The sequence below is a fragment of the Protopterus annectens genome, chromosome 2.part1 (genome assembly GCF_019279795.1).
Source record: "Protopterus annectens isolate FY-2018-M chromosome 2.part1, PAN1.0, whole genome shotgun sequence".
Classification (NCBI taxonomy): Eukaryota; Metazoa; Chordata; order Ceratodontiformes; family Protopteridae; genus Protopterus; species Protopterus annectens.
The window spans coordinates 30,467,595-30,491,823 of record NC_056729.1 but is presented as its reverse complement, the minus strand read 5'-3'; the positions used below and the strand labels follow the sequence as shown (position 1 = coordinate 30,491,823).

Here is a 24,229-nt window from a genome sequence, read left to right as displayed (position 1 = left end):
AAAACAGGCCACCAAAATACTAAACCTCAAACCTAATTTACTTAAAACATCAGTTTTTTTTTTAGTTAAGTACAGCTGTTTTGCCAAAATCTGGAATAACACAGATTTTTCACTTCTCACAATTTGAGGCAGACACAGGACTGACTATATTATTTGCAGATGTACAAGCAGCACAACCACCTGCATTAATCTGTGTGTGTGTGTGTGTGTGTGTGTGTGTGTGTGTGGTGGGGTGTCACATTTGCTACAGAGCAGTAAGTTATTTTGCTGTTTGAAAGGTACTGTTCATTTCGATGAATAGTATCTTTTGATGACTGGATGCAATAGGGTCATCCTTTTTTGAACAGGTTTTCAGTAGGCCATAGCAAAACTATTTTCCTGTGTTGTGCCATACGAACAAGAAATGACAAATTTTAATGACTTGGGAGAAAAAGAATGGTGATGGAGCAGCTGACCTTAGGTCAGTCTAGCAACCATAGTGTGCTGGGCTTTTAGTAGCAACCATAGTGAGCTGGGCTTTTAGTAGCAACCATAGTGTGCTGGGCTTTTAGTCCACCAAAACTGGTAGGTCAGATACATTTCAGAAGCATGATTAGGCTTAAAAAGGTCCCCTTGGGTCATTAGCCTACTAATTAAATTACCTATAAACCCATGACGTCCAGGCAGGACCAGCAGCTAGGATTTCTAAGTTACATTTTTTTTAACTTTTTTTTTTTTTTTTTTTTTTTTAGTAAAGACTTCTGAATCTGAGGAAGCATGCATGAGAAAACTAGATACTACAGGTCTGTAGCAGGTGTAGTTAGCTAGAAGGCATGCAATATGGCACTGTCATAGGGGGCTGGTGTAAGTTAGAAGTTATTAATATGACCTGTGACTCTGGGGCAAACAATGTTCCCACAACTCCACGTTTTTCTATTTTAGGAGGCTTAGAGGGTTTGCTTTCATGGGCATCATATTTTTGTTTCATCACTGTTTGGTTTCAGTAAGCACTCTGTACAAAATGGCCTTGTGTTGTGTTTACCAAGCTCACTTTCATGTACAATATGCTACAGGAGAGCAACAGTACAGTATCACAATGATATTAAAGGTCAGCAAAGAGAAAGGAGTTGTTTACGCTGCCTACCCACATCTGTAGTCATACAATAACATCATCATATACCATACATGCATGCAAAGTCTAATGGCATCCAGTAGTTCACCCAAAACTTCCACACAACCATTACTCACTGATCTGTCCTTTGCTGGAGTCAGCCAGGTTCCAGATGGCAACCTTAGCTATCTCACTGGGGAAGAACAGCCATCCCTAAAAGGCTCAGTCTTTCCCCCTCAGTATCCTGCAACCATCTCCAGACTCAGGCTGGTGACAATACAGCCACTAAAAAGTTGACCTTTTAATGAAACTCAAAAATAGTGATTGAAATATATATTTTACAGATATTTAAATATGCTGCCATATTGTGAATATCCCTATGACACTTTTCTGAGATATATTCTCTTAACATCTATCAGTATTACATTTATAATATGTGTTACAGGCAGTAAAAGACAGCGTTATGTGTCTATCTTGGATAGGAATCTATGAATATATTATTAGTTTGAGATATATTGTTGAAATTAGTGCTTGATTAATGTTGATGAAAGTTTTGTTTGTCTTTAGAAGCGTTACGCTCTATATGTTAAAGAAGTTCTTTGTATAGGCTTGATGCTATTCTGACACTGTTTCTTTAAATGATTTAATAGATTTGTCTAATTGATGATTAGATTGGTTAATTATGAGCATTTTAATATATAAAGGATGAATTTTTAGCTAATTATTGTAACCTGATGAAGCGCGCCATGGTGGTGCGTGAAAGCGCTTGTTCTTTTTTAAATTAAACTGTTTTATACTCATCGTGGTGGTTCCTTGCAGTTTCTTTACAATTTATCCTGCAACCATCTCCAGACTCAGGCTGGTGACAATACAGCCACTAAAAAGTTGACCTTTTAATGAAACTCAAAAATTTCAGCCGCAGGACTGCACCACTTTTTAATGCTTCTTTTGAAATTACATCAGCATTACTAAACCTAAGGGCACACTAATTCTCTGGTGTGCTACTTGATATGGTTTGGAAAATAAAAAATGATGTGCAGTGGAAACAAACATGAAGACTCTAGCCGATACACTGGCAAGAACAAAGATCTCATTTTAAATATGAGCAAATGCTATCAGTAGTACATGGCTTGATTTCCACACACATGCAGAAACTACTTTCTGTAGTCCTTGAACATTTCTGACATCCACAGAGCAGCCTGGTAACCCAAATATAGAAAAAGCAGCTAGTCACTGTTATAAATTGAACATCTGCAACTTTAGTTTAAGACAGTGAGCTGCATGCTTTCATTTTTATTTTGGCTCTTGCAATGAGCAGCTTAAAACCTGCTTATATTAAGATGAAGTCCCTGCATAATTCCAGTAATTACTTTCACAGCATCAGCAACTGACAGAATCAAGCCTACAGAGTGAGTTAGGAGAACATTTTATACTTCATGGTATCCGTTCTGAGTGGATAAAGAGGGTACTTGTGGGATGGGTATTTAAAAAGTTTCAGTCTAATTTCTGCAGCTTAAAACAGATGAAAAAAGTGTTGGCGGAAACATTTTTTTTCTGATTTCTCTTTTCTAGCATACACAGAAAATGCAATCAGAACACTGTCTGGTACGTTCCCATTTCCTTGTTTAACAGTAGGTAGCATTAGACCTTAAAATTAGGTACTTAGAGCTGTGTTATAGAATATAACTAAAAACTCTAAAGATGAAAGCAGAGTTACAGTAAACAGCCCTACAGCTTTATTGCATGTATGCAAGGACTTAGCTGACATAAATAATTATCAAAGAAAATGTGGTCTGCACATTGAGACATTTATCAAGGAATAGAATACTAGTTTAAGCATCATCATCCCCCCAAACAGCTATTACTATTAACCCATGTTGAAAATGTACAGTGTCAGTCTTGCTTGATTAAGACTAATTCTCTCACTCAGCTGAAACAGGCTATTATTACCTTAAAACCTTTTGCCGTTACTACATAAGAAAGAAAAACCCTTGCATTTTAGTGGGCACTGCTCATGACTTTAATTCTACAAATGGCTGTGCAACACAAAGTAAGCTGCAGGGCTGCAGAGTCTGTACCCTAGGAGACCTCTTCTTCCTGTGAAAGAAAGAGTATTATAAAACTGTCTGCCAAATATGGAAGGATTGTATGCTTGAAAAATTGCACAACACCAAAATTATGCAAACTGTAGTGGTATGTACTGCTTTAGCAACAAACAAAGCACATGACCTTAGAAATCTCAGAGCTCAAATTACTTCCACAAGTCTGTAATACAGGCTTAGTACACATTATTCAGTATGTGCATTACTGAGTATCAGTGACTTAACTGACACTGCCTTTGGGAATCATAGAAGTGAAAGGATATTAGCTCTCATTTTGGAATTGAACCCAAGATCTTCAGCATATTCTGCTGTGGTCACTGCTGCTGGACCAAGCCTCTGGACAGATCTAACAGCATTATCCTTTCAGCTAGAAAGTACAGTTTTGTACCTACCATAAATGTACATGTTCGAAGATCCACATTGCTGCAGTCCTTACATATGGGTAGTCCGCTGTCCTCGGTCGGCCCGAATACCAAAGTATAAGGCTGACGTCGGTCATGGGCGCTCAGATCTGACATCAGAGCGTCAGGGTATTAAAGCGCATGACCAACGTCATATCCTCAGTCTTTTCTTGCCCCAGATGTCAGAAGGCCCTAAAAAGAAAGGTCACAGCCAAAAATAGAATACTTCCCAAAAAGCATGTACAAATAACAGCTACCACCCAAATCATACAACCATTCCAAACTACAGAGGGGAAGGAGGGAGGGTAAATTGGACTGCAGCAATGTGGATCTTCGAACATCTTCATTTATGGTAGGTACAAAACTGTACTATGTTCTTCATCTCACATTGCTGCAGTCCTTACATATGGGTAGAATCCCAAAGCAGAGGTAAAGGGAGGCTGGCAAAATCATAAAGCATTGGGAGCTGCCAAAATGCCCTGTAAGATTGCAGTGGCAAATCCAGCCCTAGATTTGGAATAAAGGGGAAGATGGTAATGTTTAGAAAAAGTATGCACTGAACTCCAAGTAGCTGCTTCCAAAATATCTTTAGTAGCTACTCCCCTTAAAAAAGCTGTAGAGGTGGCAGTAGCCCTAGTGGAGTGAGGTCTGATTCCAGCCGGAATCTCCTTACCATGATGAGAATAACAAAAAGCAATACAAAGGCCAATCCACTTAGAAATAGTTTGTTTTGAAACAGGTTTCCCCTGAGAACCCAAAGCAAAAGAAACAAACAACTGCTGAGACTGTCTGAACCCTTTAGTCCTGCTCAAATAATAACGCAACTGCCTGTGAATATCCAAAGTGTGCAAAATTTTCTCCCCTTTATTTTGGGGATCTGCATAAAAAGTAGGCAAATGAATTGATTGGTTCAAGGCCACATTTGAAACCACTTTAGGCATAAAAGTAGGATTAGTACGCAGAGATACCCTATCCTTATGGAAAATTAGGAAGGGTTCAACTGCCATAAGAGCCTGTAATTCAGAAACCCTTCTAGCAGACGTAATGGCCAACAAAAAAGCAGTCTTCCAAGACAAAAAGTTTAACTCAGCAGTAGCTGCAGGTTCAAAAGGAGGTAAAGTAAGTTTTTCCAACACAAAATTGAGATCCCAGGCAGGAGTAGGAGCTCTACGTGGGGGTCTTATGTTCTTTGCCCCTCTAAGAAATTGTTTAAACAAAGGATGAGAGAATAATGGAGGGTCACAGTCATAGTGAGCAGAAATGGCTGCAGCATGAACTTTTATAGAGGAGAAAGACAATCCCTTGTCCAATAATTCTGTAAGATATTGAAGAGAAACACTTAAATCAGGCCTGGAAACATCAAAGTCCTTTGTTTTGCTCCAAATTAAAAATCTCCTCCATTTATCAGCATAAACTTTCCTTGTACTAGGCCTTCTGGCCTCCAAAATAACATTCAAAACTTGTTGTGGAAGCTGCGACCCTCCAGGTTCTAGAACAGAATATGCCAGGCTGTTAGATGCAGGGACTGAATCCTGACATTGAGGAAATGATTGCCCTCCTGAGACAAAAGGTGCAGAATCGAAGGCAAAGGCCATGGAGGCTCCCGTACTAAACTCCTCAGCAGAGGGTACCAGTGCTGTCGAGGCCAATCTGGAGCTATTAGAATCATGGAGGGCTTGTCTTGTCTGACCTTCAAGAGTACCTTGGAGAGGCAGAGGCGGAAAGGCATAGACGTGAAGATTGCTCCAACTGAATGATAGAGCATCCACTTTCCAAGCTGTTGGATGAAACATTTTTGTGCAAAACTTTGGCAACTGGAAATTTAGTGGAGAAGCGAACAGATCTATGTCTGGAGTTCCCCATATCACTGTCAATTTTCGAAATACATGAGGATCCAATTTCCACTCGTGGGGATCCACTATCTGTCTACTCAAAACATCTGCTAAGGAGTTCTGTGCTCCTGGTAGAAACCTTGCCTGAAGATTGAGGTGTAAACTGAGAGCAGTCTCCCACAAAATCATTGCTTGCCTGCAAAGAGGGTACGAATGGGTTCCCCCTTGCTTGTTGATGTACCACATGACAGTTGTGTTGTCTGTTTGAACTAACACTTGTCATGGGTGAAGTAAATCCTTGAAAGCCATCAATGCAAATTGGACTGCTAACATCTCCTTCAAGTTGATATGTAAATGTTGAAGTCTGGCAGGCCACGTGTCTTGCACCCATTTTCCCTTGAGGTGTGCTCCCCAAGCCTTGTCCGAGGCATCTGTCGTTAAAATCTGACTCGCCTCTGGTCGGGTCACAGAGAGTCCCTTGTTTAGGTGACATTCCTGAGCCCACCACAAAAATTCCTTTTGAATGCAAGGTATTATTTGAATGACAGTGTCCAGATCTTGGCAGTGTTGTGTCCATACATTTTTGAGATACCATTGAAGCTTCCTCATATGCAGTTTGGCATTGGGAAGCACCAGAATACAAGATGCCATGAACCCCAAGGCTTGGAGGACTGTCCTTGCAGTCAGCCTGGACCGTAGAGACAATTGATGGAAGTAAAGAGTAAGGTTCTTTTGCTTGTCCGGGGTCAAAAAAGCCATCTGGGAAGCTGTATTCAGTCTCACACCCAGAAAGCACATTTCCTGAGAGGGTACTAGACTGGACTTTGTTTCGTTCACAGAATACCCTAGGCACCTTAACACTGCCATCACATACTGTAGATGATGAAGAAGTTCGTACTTGTCTTGAGCAAGAATCAGGCAATCGTCCAAATAAGGATAAATTTGTATTCCTCTTAACCGTAAGAAGGCTATCACTGGAGCCAGAACCTTTGTGAACACCCTGGGCAGTAGATAAGCCAAAGGGCAATGCAGAGAACTGATAATGTAAAGTCCCAGCCCGAAAATGCAGGTACCTCCTGCAACTGGGCCTGATAGGAACATGAAGATAAGCCTCTTTGAGATCCAGAGTTACCATCCAGTGATCTTTGCCCAACAGAGGTAGAAGTTGTTGCAACGTCAACATTTTGAATTTTGGAATGTCTAGGTATGTGTTGAGAATAGATAAATCCAAAATCGGTCTCCAAGTGTTTCCTTTCTTTGGTACAAGAAACAGGTGAGAATAAAATCCTAGGCCCACTTCTGACAGAGGGACCTGCTGTATAGCCCCCATTTGAAGCAATAAAGAAATCTGCTTGTGAGCCTCTACCCTTTGCTGAGGAGGAACGTCTGGCATACCTTTGAAAGGAGGCAATGTATGGAAATAAAACTTGTAGCCTCGGTCTATAATGTCCAACACCCATTTGTCCTGGGTGACTAAAAGCCAGTTTTGCTTGAAGAGTGCCAACTTTCCTCCCAAAGGAGCTGCCAGACTGGAAGAATCTGGCAGCTGAAAATGTAGGTCATTGGGCCTGTTTACGAAAGGACTGGCCCCTGCCCTCACCTGTAGATTGTGCAGGTGAACTCCACGTTCTAGGCCTGAAAGTACTCTGAGCTCTGCCCCTTCCACGTCTAGATCTACCCCTAGACTGTGAATCAGAAGAAGAATAAGCCCATCCCTTAGTAGGCCAATTCCTGCTAAACTTAGGAGGCTGTACCTGCAAAAAATCTTTAACAGTCTGCATAAACTTAGCCTTGTCCTCCATTTTCTTCAAGACGGATTCCACAGGAGAACCAAACAAAACTTCAGACTGTAAAGGAGCATCCAAAATTCTAGTTTTAACATGCTCTGACAAATTCTGATCCTTAAGCCAGGCGTGCCTGCGAATAACTGAACCAGTGGCAGCCACCCTGGAAGAAGCCTGTAAAGCATCGAAACCACACTGCAAAGAATGCTTACCCACCTGTTCAGAGGCATGTACCAAATCCTGTAATTCTTTACACTCTATGCCCTCTGCCAAAGCATCCACTTTAGATTTTAGTTGAGTAAGGAGAAAATTCTGATACTTCAACATATGAAACTGGCAATTCAAAGCCCTCATTGCTAAAGTGGAAGAGGTATACACTTTCTTACCCCATCTATCCAAAGCTCTAGCATCTTTATCAATAGGAACTGGATTCTTTACAACAGAAGCCCTGACACCCTTAGGTCCCTGGCTAATAGTTTCTGGGTCAGCCCTTGGACTCTTATACAGATATTTATGAGCCTCAGGTACTCTGTAATACCTGTCTGGCTTAACTGGCAGGAGGCAGAGAGTCTGGATTAAGGGAAGCCTCGGAGAAAACGTCTTGAACAACATCCAAAACAGGAGGTATAGCCAAGGGGCTATGTTGTGGTAAAACAAAATTCCCTAAGCCTCTTTCGGGAATCTGAGAAATCCTGACCTTCCCATTTAAAATGTTCCCTCATAGAATGCAGGGTTTCTGAAAAGAAAAATCCTCTGGAGGAGAAGCAGAAGGAGTGGAATCCTCTGCCAGAATCAGAATAAGGAGGAAAATCCTGAATGTCTTCAGCCAAGACTCTGAGTAATCTGAAGCCTGCTCCAAACTTTCCACCTCTGGCTCCACCCTAGGCCTCTTATCAGGAGGGGGCATAGAACCTCTGATTAAAGAAATTAAATCTTCTGCCATTTTAAGCATGTGTTTTTTAGGCACAGAACCTGCAGAACTAGGACTGACACCCGTGGAAGGCAAACCAGGCCTGCCTTTGGAAGGAGCCTTAGAGACAGAAGGAGAAGGCCTAACCACCTTAGGCAAGGAAGGGAGAACAGCAACCTGAGAGGCCCCCTCAGCCTGACCTGACTCCTGAGAGGCCACATCCTGCAAAATTAAAGCCTCCCCCTGAGACTCAACTGAAACCTCGGCTGGATCCACAGATTCCACCGTAGTTTCTAAAGAACCGGCGTCTGGAACGGACGACTCATCCTGCCTGGACTTTAAAGATTTGTCTTTGCGCTTCTTCGCGGTAGTGGGCGTCGGAGGATCCGACGGCATATTATAATTACACCGCTCAAGACAAGCCTAGCGCAATCTAACCTACGTTTAATGGTGCGCTTATTAAACCTAGCACAAAGCGACACCCGACTCACGCCGTGCTCAGGTCCCAAACAAGGAATACAAAGAGAGTGGTAATCCCTATGCGGTATCTGTTTCCCACAAGAAATACAATTATTCACTTTTTCTGACATCCGGAATTAACTGAGGCAAGAAAAAACAAAAATATTCCCCAACGGGGTACTTAGCCCAACTTGGTTTCGGTCTGAAACTCAGAACACGAAAATTTCAGAACGCCGAACGGCACTTGCAAACGCTGCTTCTGCATCGGACCATTCGGCAAAAAAGACTGAGGATATGACGTCGGTCATGCGCTTTAATACCCTGACGCTCTGATGTCAGATCTGAGCGCCCATGACCGACGTCAGCCTTATACTTTGGTATTCGGGTCGACCGAGGACAGCGGACTACCCATATGTAAGGACTGCAGCAATGTGAGATGAAGAACATCCCCCAGTGGTGATGAAGGTCAAATTATAAACATACAAAAATACAGAGAAAACCCACTGTTTAGGCAGTGTTTGAATCGTAGCAGTGAAAGGATGATATGAGCTCTCCTTTGAGACTAGAACTTAAGACCTCAGCATACTGCGGTGGTGTCATTGCTGCTGGACCAGTAAGAGCCTTTGGGGAGCATTCTGTTTAGGCAACAAGCAGACTGGTGAAATGCTTATTTGTTTGCTGAAACACTATAACTATGTTGAGTAAAACGATCTGAAACAGATGTGACATGACAGCTTATATTCATGTATCACAGATATTGCTTTGAGTTTTGCCACACAGCTTTAAGAAAAGAACTGTTCTCTTAACAGATGCCTTCAACTGCATTCTAAAAGTTTGTCAGTTCATTCTCAGCAGATGCCTCCTCTTTGCTACCTATACCACAAAGCATGTATTAGTTTAGTTCAGTTAAACCATCCTGGTTTAAACTTTTGAGAAAATTCAAGAATCTCACTGTCTTTTCTCTTCAGAGAGAGAAAGCCACTTAATTCTTTCACGTTTGTGCATGTCTGTAGTTGTAAATGTGCACTACCTGCTCTCTTGTAGGTGTCCAGTAGCATTAACAGTTTTTAAATCACTGCTGTTTTTTTTCAGATGTCTGTGACATCATCTTCTCTCTAAGTGGGGATCTGTGACTTCATGCACATTCACTAGTTCTTGTCCAGCTACGTGGTCTGTCCAGATTTACTGCAATAAGGCTATATAGAGTATCAGAGCATCCCTAGATTACTGTACTGCTGGTGAAGCAATGTCTATTAAAACAAGAATATTTCGGAAAGCTGTCATCTTTACAGAAATCCCTGGTGATGTTTGCCCTTGAAGATGGGGGTAGAAACAGATGGTAATGCTCAGGATCTGCTTGCCAGTTGGGTTGTTTTCACACAGCACATTCACATTCACAGTACACAGAACTGGCAAAGTAGTCTTCAAGAGGCCAAGCATGAACTTATTGTCCACATCAAGATGTAATTACATTTGATATATATATATTTATAAAAATATACACATACACACAGACACACACACACACACACGGAGAGAGAGAAACAACAAATTGTAGTATTAACTAGTCATAAATCGCGGGTTAAGCAAGCAATACCATCTTGAATCCTGTTTTATTTTTAATAAGAATGCAAGGTAATCTTTAACCTGGATTTTACATTAGTATTTATGACATCAGTTTAATTGAGCACGTCCTATGCTGTTATCATTACTGTATAAATACATCATACACACACACACAGACACACACACACATCCAGCACCAGTCGAACCACCAGTCTTATCCACCAACATTCACTGAGCACACCATTCTTCCCAGCAAAACCATGACCTCTATCTGGTTCCAGCCCTTAAGTCAGACTGGCAACATCACAGGCAAACTCAGCTACAATGTTGCTGGTCAAGCTGACACAGTCATTTCATATAGAGTTGGGGAGGTGTGGAACATGCAAAGACAATGACAGTGTTCTACACCTTTGCTGTGTGATATGCCATCGGCTGTAATAACATTTTGATGTCACAATAACGTTAGAAGAATATTTTAAAAAAGGAAGTATATCAAAACAATCAAAACTCTATTTTAATACTGTTGCCTGCCACTAAAACTATTATGAATTGGATGTCTGACAGTTTGCTTAGAGGATTAAGAAGCTGTTAGCAAGCTATTTCATATAGGTTCACAGGTAAAAACTAGGCTAACTGCACTAAAGGACCATTTTAAGCCTGGTCAATAACCTGGGGTTAGAACTAAACCCTGCAGTTGTGTTTATGAGACATTTTTTAGTGTCTCACTGTTGTTATTCTGCTGTTTAAAACATTTGTTAGTGTTTCCTGCCTAAATTAGTGTAGCTAGTACCTGTAGCATATTCCAGCTACAGGTTTGTTGCATCTGGATTGGTTTGTAGTGGCTGTTGTATTCTGAGCACTTTTTCCAAGCCATCTTTGATTGGAAGGGCCCTTCTGCACCTTTGTGAGAGACGTGTGCTGATTGGAACCTGTCTCGTGAAGGGTGATTGGTCTAGGGCTTGGAGTAAGAACCCTCATTGGTTCTTTTGATTTTTTTTTTTTTTTTTTTTTTTTTTAAGTTTTTAGCTTCTGGTATATAAGCACCATGTTTGAGTGGGTTTCTGCTTGTTTGAACTCAGCTGAACTGAGGTGGGCTACCAGCTAAAACTCTGAACTGAGACACCAGATGACTAGAGGCTTCTGAGCTTCCCAAAAACCATAAGGTGCCTGTTTTTTTTTTGCTTGATTATACTATTTACTGCACTTTTTATTGTGTTCTGCTTATTTAATACTCTATTTTAATACTGTAAACTGAACTACCTTGTTTGTACTGTATTTGTCTGCCTTACTGTGCCTGTTAAATCGTACTTTCTTGCTATTTTCACTGTTTACAAAGTAACTGTTGCTACTTTTCACGGTTTGCAAAGCATCTGTTCTGTTTGTTCTAGTTTCCCACCAAGCAGTGTTTTAAATAACTGATTTGTTTGCTGTTTAAACATTCTTTAGTGTCGCCTTACTATTTTTCTGTTGTCTAAAACATTTTTAGTGTCTGACTGCTGTTTTTCTGCTGTTTAAAACATGTTTTAGTGCTTCTCACTAAATTAGTGTAGCTAGTAGTGGTATCATAGTCCATATACAGGTTTGGTGCATCTGGGTCTGTTTATAGTGGATGTTGTACTCTGAGCATATTTTCCAAGCCATCTTTGATTGGAGGGGGCCCTTCTGCACCGTTGTGAGAGAAGTGTGCTGATTGGAACCTGTCTGGTAAAAGGAGACTTGGTCTAGGACTTGGAGTAAGCACCCTCATTTGTTCTTTTCATTTTTTTTTTTTTAAGTTTTTAGCTTCTGGCATTTAAGCCTTGCGTTTGAGCGGGTTTCTGCTTGTTTGTATGTCACACAGCACTGCTCACTGTTGTGTAATTGTGTGACATAGCCAGACAGATAATTTTGGCAACTCCCGTGGATACATCTGAAGTACATTAGTGTAGTCCTCATCTTTAGTACACTTCCGGTCTAAGAAGTATTGTTAGTGAGCTGTGACCTATTAAACCACCAGCCAAAAACCCCATCAGAAATACCCATCTACACAGCATCTACTAGATCCGTCCTGAAAGCAGCCCCTTTGTGATAACAGTTCTTCAAACCTTGAGTTATGGACAGTTAGACTATCCTTGTTTCTCTGCTAGCCTTGTTGACTTGGGTCTCCTGAGGCAGTGCAGCAACTGCCTCATGCACACAGACAACCCTCTACTAATAACTTGCTGTAGTTGTTGTTTTTCTTTTTCGGCTTTTCCCGGTTAGGGGTCGCCACAGCAGAATTCCGATCCGCTAATGATTGGCAGTCGATGTTTATGGTGCCGAGGTGCCAGCCCAATGCCCAACCTTCAACGAAGGCACGCCCATTCACACATGTCTTTCGAATGCCACTCGACCGTGGGGAGGACATGCAGACTCCACACAGAAGGCGCTCCAGCCGAGAATCGAATGGGAGAACCTGCTCTCTAGCATTCGAAAAGTAACACTGAAGAGGCTGTCAACTCACTCACAACTACTCGTACACACAGTAAGCATGCAACACATAGGTCATCATACACAGAGGTTCTCTCAAAAAACTTACCGAAACACCAGAGACCTCAATATCCAAGACTGCTACAACTAACACAGTTCCCACAGCACCCAATTCACAGCAACACCAGTGTCTCACCTACCAAGCCCTTAAGACGTAACACTCAAAAACTAAATTTTCTTGTCATTGGAGACGCCATAGTGAGACACACTGATGTCTCATTCACCAGGTTAGATAAGGAGAAAGTCAGTCAGCTGCCACTCTGGTGCAGGATTCGTCAGATCACACATGCACTCAGGTCTCAAGGCAACATGTAGCATTATGACTCTGCTCATGTGGGAGTGAATGCCCTGAGCCATACCTCACTGGACAATATGAAGGAGACATGATTAAGCTCTCTGAGTATGTGTCCTAGGCATGTATGTCCTTAACCTTGACTGCATATTACCCTCTCCTAGTATAATCAAAAAAATATCAGTTTCCATAATTGGCTTAGTTTTTGGTGTCATTCAAAGGGGATCTTGTTTCTGTCAGCCTGGGATGATATGGTTGACAAACTTCGCTGTTTTGCCAGAGATGGTTTTCACCTGGCACCACTAGGCTTTGGGCTGCTTGCAAAGGCTCTGGCCTCCCCCATAGTGCTTTTAGGCAAGGTTTCAAAAACAAAATTGCTAGCAGCTTAAACCAAAAACTGCACACCCTACTATCACTGGAGGATGTAGATGTCTGCAATCACAGAAACCTGGTTCAAGGCTTCAGACAGTACTCTGGCCTTGCAAGGCTACAATGCCTTCTGCACCTTCAGATGCAAAACATGTGAGAACCAAAGGAGTTTGTGTTTTTATCTAGATTACAGATAAAGTCACCTCCCGTCTAGTTAGAATGGACAACTCCATCTAGTTACTGCAAGTACAGGTTACTGTGGGTAAGATCCCCAATTCAAGTCATAGCTAGTTATAGATCCCCCTCCATGGATCATGATGTCCACAAGGCCTACTTGACCAAACTGGAGTCAATCCAAATATTGCCAAACACTGATAATGGGGGATTTCAATTACCCCACCATCAACAGGAAAACCTACTCTAGCCCTAACTCACTAGTGCATAAGTTCCTTGACTTTATTAACTCAAATTCCCTGGAACAAATTGTTCAAACCCCCCAAAATGAGGAACAAACATGGTAGATCTGGCCCTCACTAACATGACAAACAGATGCACCACTGCAACTGTTGGACTCTCATTAGTTAAATATTACCACAGATCAGTCACCTTCAAAGTGGCACTAACACCAGAACTCACAAAGGGTGAAGTCAAACGAAGAAAACTTCACCAAGGCAAACTATGCCCTCCTAGGGAAGGTTTAAATGCATTCCAAGCCCCACCTCCATCTGAAAATGGTAACTATATCAAAGCTTACTCTAAAGTCCTGTACAATCACTTGTATAAGTGTATAGACTCAGCTGTTCCAGAGAGAATCAAAGCCAGAACCCCAATTAAAAACAAGCTGCCCTGGTGGACATTCAGCATCAACAAACTTTACAACACAAGCAAAAGGTTGCTGTCTAAGAAAACTAAGGCGAAGCCCCAACAATGGAAAAGCAGCCTCCTCGACCTCAACAGGGAAATAAGACAGCATGTCAAATCCTCTAAGGGAAAATTTGAGAAAAACTTAGCAATTACAGCCAAGGATAACTATAAGGCCTTTTACAGCTACATACGTAGCCCAAAAGGTAGGACCCAGGCATGTGCCAAACTAAAGACTAACGGTATCACACAGACTGATCCCGCAGAGATGACAAACCAGCTAGTGGACATATTTGGCAAAATTTCACTCCCTTATCCCCTCCAAACTTATCACAAACCTTGCCCTCAACTTCCCCCACTCTGCATATCCGAACAGCAGGTCATTAAAGCTTTTGTCTGAGGCAAAAAACACAGTCTCTTTGGGACCAGACAGCATCCCAGGCTGTCTTCTATACAAACTAAAACATGAACTAGCATCACCATTAAGTATCCAACTCAATCACAGCCTAGCTACAGGCTTTGTTCCTGCGGAATGGAGAACAGCAACAGTTATTCCCCTCCACAAAGGTGGCTTAGCAACAGACCAGGGGAATTATAGACCCATAAGACTGACCAGCCTCATGTGCAAGGCCATGGAACATTTCATCATGGACCTCATAAAGACATAGGTGACCTCCAAACCCTGGATCTGATCCAATTTGGCTTCTTCAAGGGGAGATCCTGCCTGTTAAACCTGGCGAATTTATTTGAAAATGTGACCAACAAGGACAAATCTGTGCACACAGCATACCTCGACTTGGCAAAGGCCTTTGACACAATCCCACACTCAGGCATTACCAATAAACTTAGCAAACTGAATGTAAACCCCTTTGTTTTAAGAAGGCTCACAAACTGGTCCCACACTATCAAACTGTGTGACTCCACATCAACCAGCAGAACTGTCACCAGCGGGGTGCCACAAGGGTCAGAGCTGGGCCCCCTACTGTTTGGTATATAATTCTCAGAAGTTCAGGCCAAAATGAAGGGACTGTGGGTGATCACGTTTGCGGACAACTGCAAACTGGGTGCAATTACTGAATCCCCAAATGATATTGGTATATTTCAGGAGGATCTTATGCAGACCAACAACTGGTGTCTTAATCATGCTCTCAAACTGATGCAAAGAAATACATCATCACTTCCTTCAGTAGAAACAATGTCCATTCACACTATGAAATTAACAACAATATCCTATGTACTTATGAAGTGGTAAGGGATTTGGGATCACAAGTAGAATGCGACCTTAAATTTGACCACCATGTGTCACTCTAGTAAGGAAGGCTTTTTACATAGCACACTTGATTAGCAAAGGAATCGTCTCTAGAACAAAGGAGGTTAAAACCCCTCTATACTCGTCATTAATCAGGCCCATAATTGAGTATAACACCCCCTTTTGGCATGTACCGTACAAAGTACATGTGGCAACTGGAGAGACCTCAGAGATTTCTAACAAAGAAGATCAACAGACTCCAGCACGTGCCTTACACAGACCAACTAAAGGCCTTGTCACTAAACTCAGCAGCAAAACAAATGGGACTAGAGCTAGCCATTCCAGGGACCTAAATATGGCTTGAGAATTGAATAGGAAGAACAGATTTTCGTCCCAGTGCCTGCCATGTTTTTGGAATAGACTGCCAATTCATGTGAAGCAGAGCATCTCTACGACTCTTTTCAAAAGGAACCTGGTTGAGTAAATGGGGCACTATACATTCTTACTGTGGATAGTGCCCACAAACCTCTTGGACATGGGCAGTCATTACTAAATACAATCCTGGGTACTGACTAGAGTTAGCTATGGTATTACATTGGGATGAAAGGGCTAGGCTTGAAATGACCTCCTGGTCGATAGCCTAGTTGTTGTGTCTTTCGGCTTTTCCCGGTTAGGGGTCACCACAGCGGAACTCCGGTCTGCTAATGATTGGCAGTAGATTTTTACGTGCCGAGTTGCCAGCTCTGACGCACAACCTTCAACGAAGGTACGCCCATTCACACATGTCTCCACACAGAAAACGCTCTAGCCGAGAATCGAACGGGACAGCGTCTTACTTTGAGGCGACAACGTTACCGCATCACCACCACCGCAGTACCCTGGTCGATAGCCTAGTAATCTCCTAAAATCCTATGAAAGACCTTAACCTTTATACCCACCATCCTCCATTGCCTGTGTGACTTTCAGCAAGTCACTTAACCAGACTTCAGTCCCGGGCTGAGTATGAAAAAAGCCCATGAAGATCAGTGTTCTACCTCGGAAAACAAATAGAAATAAAATAAATAGATAAATAAATTAATTAAATAGATGTCATCTGTTGTAAGAGTTTACTGTGGGTGATGAAGCTTGAGTAAATAAATGAAAGCATTCTAAGACTAACTCCAAGCAGAATAAGAGTTTATTAAATTATAAGATTCAGGTGTTAAGATTTTCTCAAGCAAAACTTCATTAGTTATCAAATATATTGGGACTCGAGCATTAAGGCACCTTTCATTATCCTGCACTGCCATCTAGTGGTCAAAGTTTTTTTCAATAAAAATGCAGTGATTGCAGACAGCTAATTGTTGGTCAAATTTAAGACCGGCATTTCATTCATAGGTTTACAACAGTTGCATAACAGTTGAGACTGCATTCAGAGATGTCAATATTGGAAAATTTAAACATAAAAATATTTAAGTCGACCTTTTTATGACATATAACAATAAATATATTAGTATAAATACAGGGGACTTACTGCGAACAGCACTGCGGTTGAACATAAAGACATTCTCAGGCATTTCCCACAGGCTGTATACGGAACATGCTCTACTTCCTAAGAACAAAAGAAAATACATTGTAAGAACATAATCCTTTATGAAATATTTAAGTTTTATATGGTCATAAATACACTATTAGTATCTTAGATTTCACAACTAGATAGTGACTTGAGGAAAGAACATCAAAAATAATAAAAACTCTTATCTTAATATTGTTTCTTACTACTGAAACTATCATGTCACTACAACAAGTTGCCAAACCCATTCTTGGCAATACACAATACAACTTTCAGCCAGCATTTTTAATAACTATAAAACTCTTATAACATAGTAATCTTGTATAAACAGGAATTTATTCCTTATTACACTCAGTCCTTATGCTGATATAGTACATCATGACTATAAAGTCTACATTATTAACCAGTAAGATTTATTTAGTTAAGGAAGTACTGGTAAACATCGTTCTAGAAACCTGCATATATTCAGCAGTGGTTATGCTGAAATTTGTCATGTTTTATATGATGTTACACTTATTGGTTACTGTTAGCAGTGTATTTCAACAGTTTTTACAGATGTCCTGAGGTTTGCAGTAACAAATGCGCTATTACTAACATCCCTGTAATAGTGATATTTAGTTTCACTACAGTAAGGAAGTATTTTGACATTTACAATGACTTTGTAAAAATTCAGTTTATTTAGGTAATGTAATCTGAAGCTCTTTAACTTGCTACACTTGAATATGGTTAAAAAGCAGATGTCATTCACTTGTCACACCTTAATAAAGTTACACAGTCCTTGTATTACTATAAGACGGCAGAATGGATTTTAGAAAGTCGTGACTGGCTACCTGTACTGTGAATGATAAGAAATACTGTCCAGTGACCTCACAACTGTTCCTTCTCAGTATGTTACACGTTTATTTGATGGTAGTTGACTGCCTTATCATGAAATGCCTCTAGGCTGGATATATCATATACTCACACTCTCGGAGTACTACCATGTTTTCTTACTGTTGCATTATATCAAGTAGTATTCCTGTCTTTGTTTTTCCTGACAACCATATCATCAGTTTTAAGACATCTGGCTGGTTTCCAGACACCTTTCAGGCTTTCTGACTTCTGTCCTCATTTTCTGTTCCTCATAGCCATCCTCATTCTAAACCAGATAGCCTCCATCCTTGCAAAACATTATAATAGACATGACTTACTTTACACTTCAGCTAATGAGCACACAAAGTCAATGCATTTTCCATTTATTCATGGAGAATAAAAGGTTCAGACTTACAAAGAAGCCCATTTTGAGTCAAGCAGAATCCTTCAGTAGTAGAGGATTGATAATTCATCTGCAGTATAGTTGTTACACTTACATGATAAACAAAGCCTTCAGCTATTACTAAAAGTACAACTGCCTTGAATAAAAAACAGAATAAATTAATTAAAGTGCATTTTGTTTCACATACATGCAGAAAAAAAAACATTAAAGGCTGTTTACATTTTTTATTACAGCTGACTGTTGAATAGCAGTTGAAATTCTTCCCCCACACTCTTTTGATGTTCTCATACTGATCACTGCTGCAGTAGCCTTAGCTATATGGGTTACATCCTGCCAAAGATATAACAATCAGCCAGCTTCTAAACCTTCAAGGCACCTTCCACGCCCAAAATGTCAAGAAGCCGAGCTGATTAAAAGACAAGTTTCTGCATGAAGCCTTCAGACCTTCATTGTCACCAATGAGTACACTCCTCTGAGGTTTTCAAGGATCTATAGTCGGCTTGCACTTTCCTTTGCTGGGCAGACAAGTTCCCTTTGGGGGGGGGGGGGGGGACGTCCATTTTCTTAATTTTGTTGATGTTTTATTACTTTCCTCTTCAGAAAAGTTATTTTAAAGCTAAGAGTGTTGTGTTTTAAAGGACTGTCTGAAGACTGTAACAAACTTTTAAAAGGAGCGCTCGTATTTTTGCTGTAAAGTAACCGAAACATTTTTTTCTGTGGAGAAATTGTGTTTATTTTACTTTTGTGGGACTGACATAGTTTTTTAAAGAGCTTTTTGCTGTATTTTTCTGTCAAAAAAGTAACTTTTGGGGACTGGGTAGTGTTTACCAGCAATTACTGCTTGTCTTCCATGGGATAGGACAGATCCATAGTGGGTCCTTCTTCCAGACACAAAAAGAAAAGATTAAGCAAAGAGCCTTTGCCACCACATCAGGTTAGCTATTTGCCTCGGCCACAGGTGGGTAACTCTGTTGTTGCCATCTGTTGTAGCACAGAACACTCACTTTTTACCCTGGATCCCTCTTGTGTAGCACCTACAGCCAGCATGTAGCAGGGATTAACCACATCCTCTGTGGCTGTTGGGGTTGCCTCAATGGACAAAGGAGAGTCACTCTTACCTGCCCTGGGAGAGGGAACAGGGAAGGGTTCCCCTGATGTGTAAGAATACTGTACCCATTCCTGGGGAAGCTGCTGATGCCATTAGTAACACAGCTGACCCCATTTGTCCTATCAAAAATTAACAGAAACAAGAGCATTTATCTACTGCTCAGTTTTCTTTGGATAGTAGTTTATTGGGTCTGGCTCAGGATTTAATTCAGGCTATTGATCCTGCTTGTAAAGTATTTTTGATAAAAGAAAGCAGGATTCCTCTTTTCCTGGAGTGATTCAAGATTCTGAATCTGAACAGGAAAATGCAGGGACAGATAATTTTTTTCCCACAGATTTCTGATTTACACTCAGAGGAGAGTTCTGATTCTCACTGTGGGGTTTCTCTTCTCTGAGACATTGCTAGAATGTGCCAGTGTTTTCAGTGAGAGAACACTGAGGTTTCTCAGTCCCTCAGAAAATACTGAGTTGTTAACAGAAGGATTTTCCGTGACCTACACCCATTCCTCTTGATCTGTTTGCTTTAGATGAAGTGTGTGTTACTGCCTGCAATCTTCCTGATAGCTAGCTACCCGTAAAAAGGCAGACAGGATAAACAAAGTTCCTCAGTCTTTTACATTTTTATACACTTATTTCCAAACTTAAAGTAGCAGCTAATGCTTTAGTTGATCCTGCTGCTGTTGTTAAGCACTTCATTAATTGCAATCTTACTCTTTCAGTAAGGATGGGAAAACTATTAATAGGTATGGGGGGGAAGTGCATCCTTTTGCAACTTTGATTTTCGGAATTTTGAATTGTCAGGCTCTTATCTTAAAGTTTGTTCTGACAAATTATGAAAAGTGTGAGGAATGTTTTACGTGCAGTTTTGTCTTGTGAGGAAAAACCTACTTGAAATAACTTCTTCTATGGCACAGGTCATCACTCCTCGTTTACAGTGTGTGTCACTCTGTTGATACTCTTCTTTCAGGGCTGTGGCCACTAATACTGTTTTGAGGAGGTTTGTATGCATGCATTCTCAGAACCTCCTAGATGACGTTATAAATTAGATTTTAAATTCTTCCTTGGACAGAGATTTAGTTTTTGGCCCCTCTGCTTCAGAGGTGATCAAAAAAGTGTGATGAAAGGGGCAAGCTGATCTAGGTATTTAATATTTAGCAGCCTTCTTTTTTCCAAATTTTCTATGGGATTTTCTACCTCCTCATGCTATTCTGGCACAAAACAGAATAAAAAGTCTCAACAAAATGCAGGTAAACAGACATTTAAGAAGAAATAGGGGGTTCCAAAAAGAAGACTCGAGCCTTCTAAAACCAAGGACAGTCCAACAAGAGACCTTGTGACCCTTCTCCCATCCTGGCCCCATTTTTCTTCCAGAAAGTCTGAATGTCCATGGTTCTCTTTGGCAACAGATTGTTTCAGACAAATGGGCTTTGAAAATCACTCAAGGTTACAGATGGCAGTGGGAGGAAATTCTTCCTTTCCAGGGGTCATGACTCATCCTCCAAACCAGACTCTTGTTTCTACTGATTCTTCATCACATGCTATCTTAAGGAGTGATAGAACCAGTTCCTCCTTCCCAGATGGGGAAGGGTTTTTATTCAAGGATGCTCCTAATGACAAAGAAAGAAAATGTTTGGTGACCAGTTCTGCATCTTTATTTCCTAAACCTGTTTGTGATACTGCCCAAATCTAAAAAAAAATGTCACTTTACAACCTAGTAGCTCTCTTCTTTCAAGTTTCCTGGCAACATTAGACTTTAGAGATGCTTATCACATCCTTGTTCATCTAGGACTTCAGACATTTCTTAAGGTTTTGTGTGTCTGGATCATACTACCAGTTCTCTGAGTTACTTGTTAGACTATTCACAGCACAAAAAAGTGTTTACAAAGTGCCTAGTTCCAGTTGTAGCTCACTGTAGGCAACATGGTATAACCACATTTTTCCATATTTGGATGACTTGCCTATTTGTGCAGAGTCTTTTTCAAAGTGTCGGGAATCTCCTTCTTGGGTGAGAGATCTCTTACACAAGCTGGGATTTCAAGAGAATATTCCAAAGGATTTCTTGACACATTCATACAGGACTGTGTTCAAAAAGCTTTTCTTCTTCAAGAAGAAAATAAATCTTTAGCAAGCTCTACTTCTAAGATTTTCCACTCAGATTTCAGTCACTGTGGGGGAATACCTCAGGATTTTGGGTCTCATGGCATCTATGATTTTCATGATACCCTTGCATCCACAAGAGAAAGATATAGTGGTATCTGAAATCTCTTTTGTCCCAGCATCAACACTCTTTATCATGTCAAATCGCTGTGCTGGGGTTTGTCAGAAGAGAAATCTTTTGGTGGAGACAACAGATATTCTTAAATTCAGGTCTCCCCTTCTCACTCCCTGCTTCAAAGCAGCCAGTCACGACAGGCACTTTGGACTTTGCTTGGGGAGCAGTTTCAGGAGGGATAAAACTGCAGGGGGTGTGGGACACCAAGGACAGATGCATGCACATAAACATCAAGGAGATGCTTCCCCTGATCAAGGCACTCAATTCTCTGAACCATCTTTGGTGCCTGAGACCTCCGAGTGGTTACAGACAATACCATGGTCATGTGATACATCAACTAGCAAGAGGGAACAAGGTTGTACCCCCTTTGCAGACTACCCATGTTAGCTTGGGATATAGCTTCACAGCACAATCTCACTCTAAAGGCATTCTACATTCTATCAGACCAAAACTGTGTGGCAGACAAGCTGAGCAGGACCAGGGCAGACAGTCATGAATGGAAACTAGATTTGGGGGGGGGTCTTCCAAGACTTGCTCTATCTGTGGGGAGTTCCTCAAGTAGACATCTTTGCCTCCTCTCTGATCAATCAACTGACAAGATTCTGTTCCAGGATCTGACACAAGAAAACTTTGAAGACAGATGTCTTCTCTCTTCCTTGAACAGGAATGTTCTTGCATGCTTTTTCACCCTTTCCACTAATACACAGGGTACCTCTGAAGATTCAGAAATAATCCCTCAAGATCACGGTGGTGACTCCCTTCTGGCCCAGCCAACTCTGGGTCCCCCTTCTTTTGAAAATGGCCAGTGGCAATTACTAAAATCTACTTCAGACTAGCTCTACTCACACAAGACCAAGGTGTTTGACCCTAATATCAATCAACTTCAACTGACTGCTTGGATGATAGGGTCTTAATTTATTTTAGGCATCTGTTTTCTGAGGATGTGCAACAGGTACTAATGGAGGCAAGAAAACCTGCTGCTAGAAAATAAGGTATTAACAAATGGAAAAGGTTTTCTAGTTGGTGCCAACAACATGTCCAGCACCCATTCTGGGCTACTTGTTCTCTGGTTTTGCAATATTTGTGTGAGCTACTATCCAATAGCCTTTCTTATTCCTCTATCAAAGTTCATTTCAGCATGTCTGCCCATGGATCCTCCTATTTCAATGCAGTCTCACACCAAAATGTTCTTGAAAGGGGTTTTGCATAAGAGGCCTCCAAGAAAACCAATGGCCCCTCCTTGGGATCTTTATTTTTTGCATTAGAGAAGCTAATAACAATTATTTCCAAAGCAGACAGCCCAGCTGAACTACTTAACCTCACACAAACACCATTTAATCTGACAGAAACCTGGCTTATAAAAAACAACTCATACTTAACCCCCCAAAAACAAAACTCTTACTTTTCCTTCCTAAATCCCTTTACCACCTTAAATCCTCATTTTATATCTCCTCTCTTAACAACACCATAATCTCTCCCAACAACCATACAAAGCTTCTTGGTGTAATCTTAGACGATCAACTGACATTTGACCTGCACATTCACCACTGTGTCAAGTAAACTCATCAAAAGCTTGGCCTCCTTTATAGGAACAAAAGATACCCCACCCTGACTCTAGAATTACACTTGCCTATGCTTACCTCCTTCCCAAGCTCTTCTCCAGTTCACCAATCCTTACTAACCTTCAGTCTTCTCTACTCACCAAACTCAAACCTACTTATAATAACGTTGCCAGATTTGCTGCTAATTTGCCACCCAAATCTCACCACTGTCAGGCCTCTCAACTGGCTTGAGTTTCCAAACCACCTCAGATCTACCCAACTACTCATCACCCACTCCATCATGAATAAACCCTCATCCTGTCTAAGTATTTCCTCTGTAGTCTCACTTTATAACCCACCCCGTCCCCTTAGGAGCTCTGATCAATGTTTATTACAAATCTACAAACCAAAAATAATCTTCAGGTCAGAGTCTATACAGTTACTCACCCTTCATCCTTTGGAACAAGCTTCCCTTGGCCCTTAGAAGCATACCACAGACATACAAATTTAAGAAATCCCCCAAACGTTACCTAAACTACACCTGGACATGTCCCTGTAATTTATCTCCCCAACTCCAGACCTTATCCTATTAATCACCCCTCCCTTATTTTCCACCTCTTCTCTCTAATACCCATTTCTGTTCTTCTACTTCACAACATCCTCTCCAACATAACCACTTTTTACTAATATGGTCTGGCTCTCCTCTGCCTTCCTCACTTATCAACTATGGTCTTCTGTACTACCTACAAAATTAAAATATATTATTAATTCTACCTCTATAGTACTCCTTTAGTATCCACTCCCACTAACACCCCCTCCCTAGACTCTCTATTGCCTTCCTTAATTATCAGTTCTGGACTTCTGCTGTACTACTTGAAACTAAACTCTATTATCAATTCTACCTCTACTGTACTCTCAGCATCCACGTCCACTGAAACCTTACCCCCCTCTACTACTAACTGGCTGATCTGACCACTGTCAACCACCTCTCAAGGTTGTGTCACTTTCATATCCACCTGTGCTAACCACGATTTATATACAATGTCTTCTTTGCCTTCATGTTTTGTGAATGCATTTGT

General features: G+C 41.1%; 1 protein-coding gene across 1 annotated transcript in view; it reads right to left on the bottom strand.

The window, feature by feature from the left end:
- Window positions 1–24,229, bottom strand: part of ANO6 (anoctamin 6) — a 1,522,803-nt gene that overhangs the window by 374,304 nt on the left and 1,124,270 nt on the right. Inside the window, exon 12 of the mRNA XM_044061996.1 lies at window positions 16,937–17,014. Coding sequence (XP_043917931.1) covers window positions 16,937–17,014 — 78 coding nt within the window. The remainder of the gene's footprint in view (window positions 1–16,936; window positions 17,015–24,229) is intronic.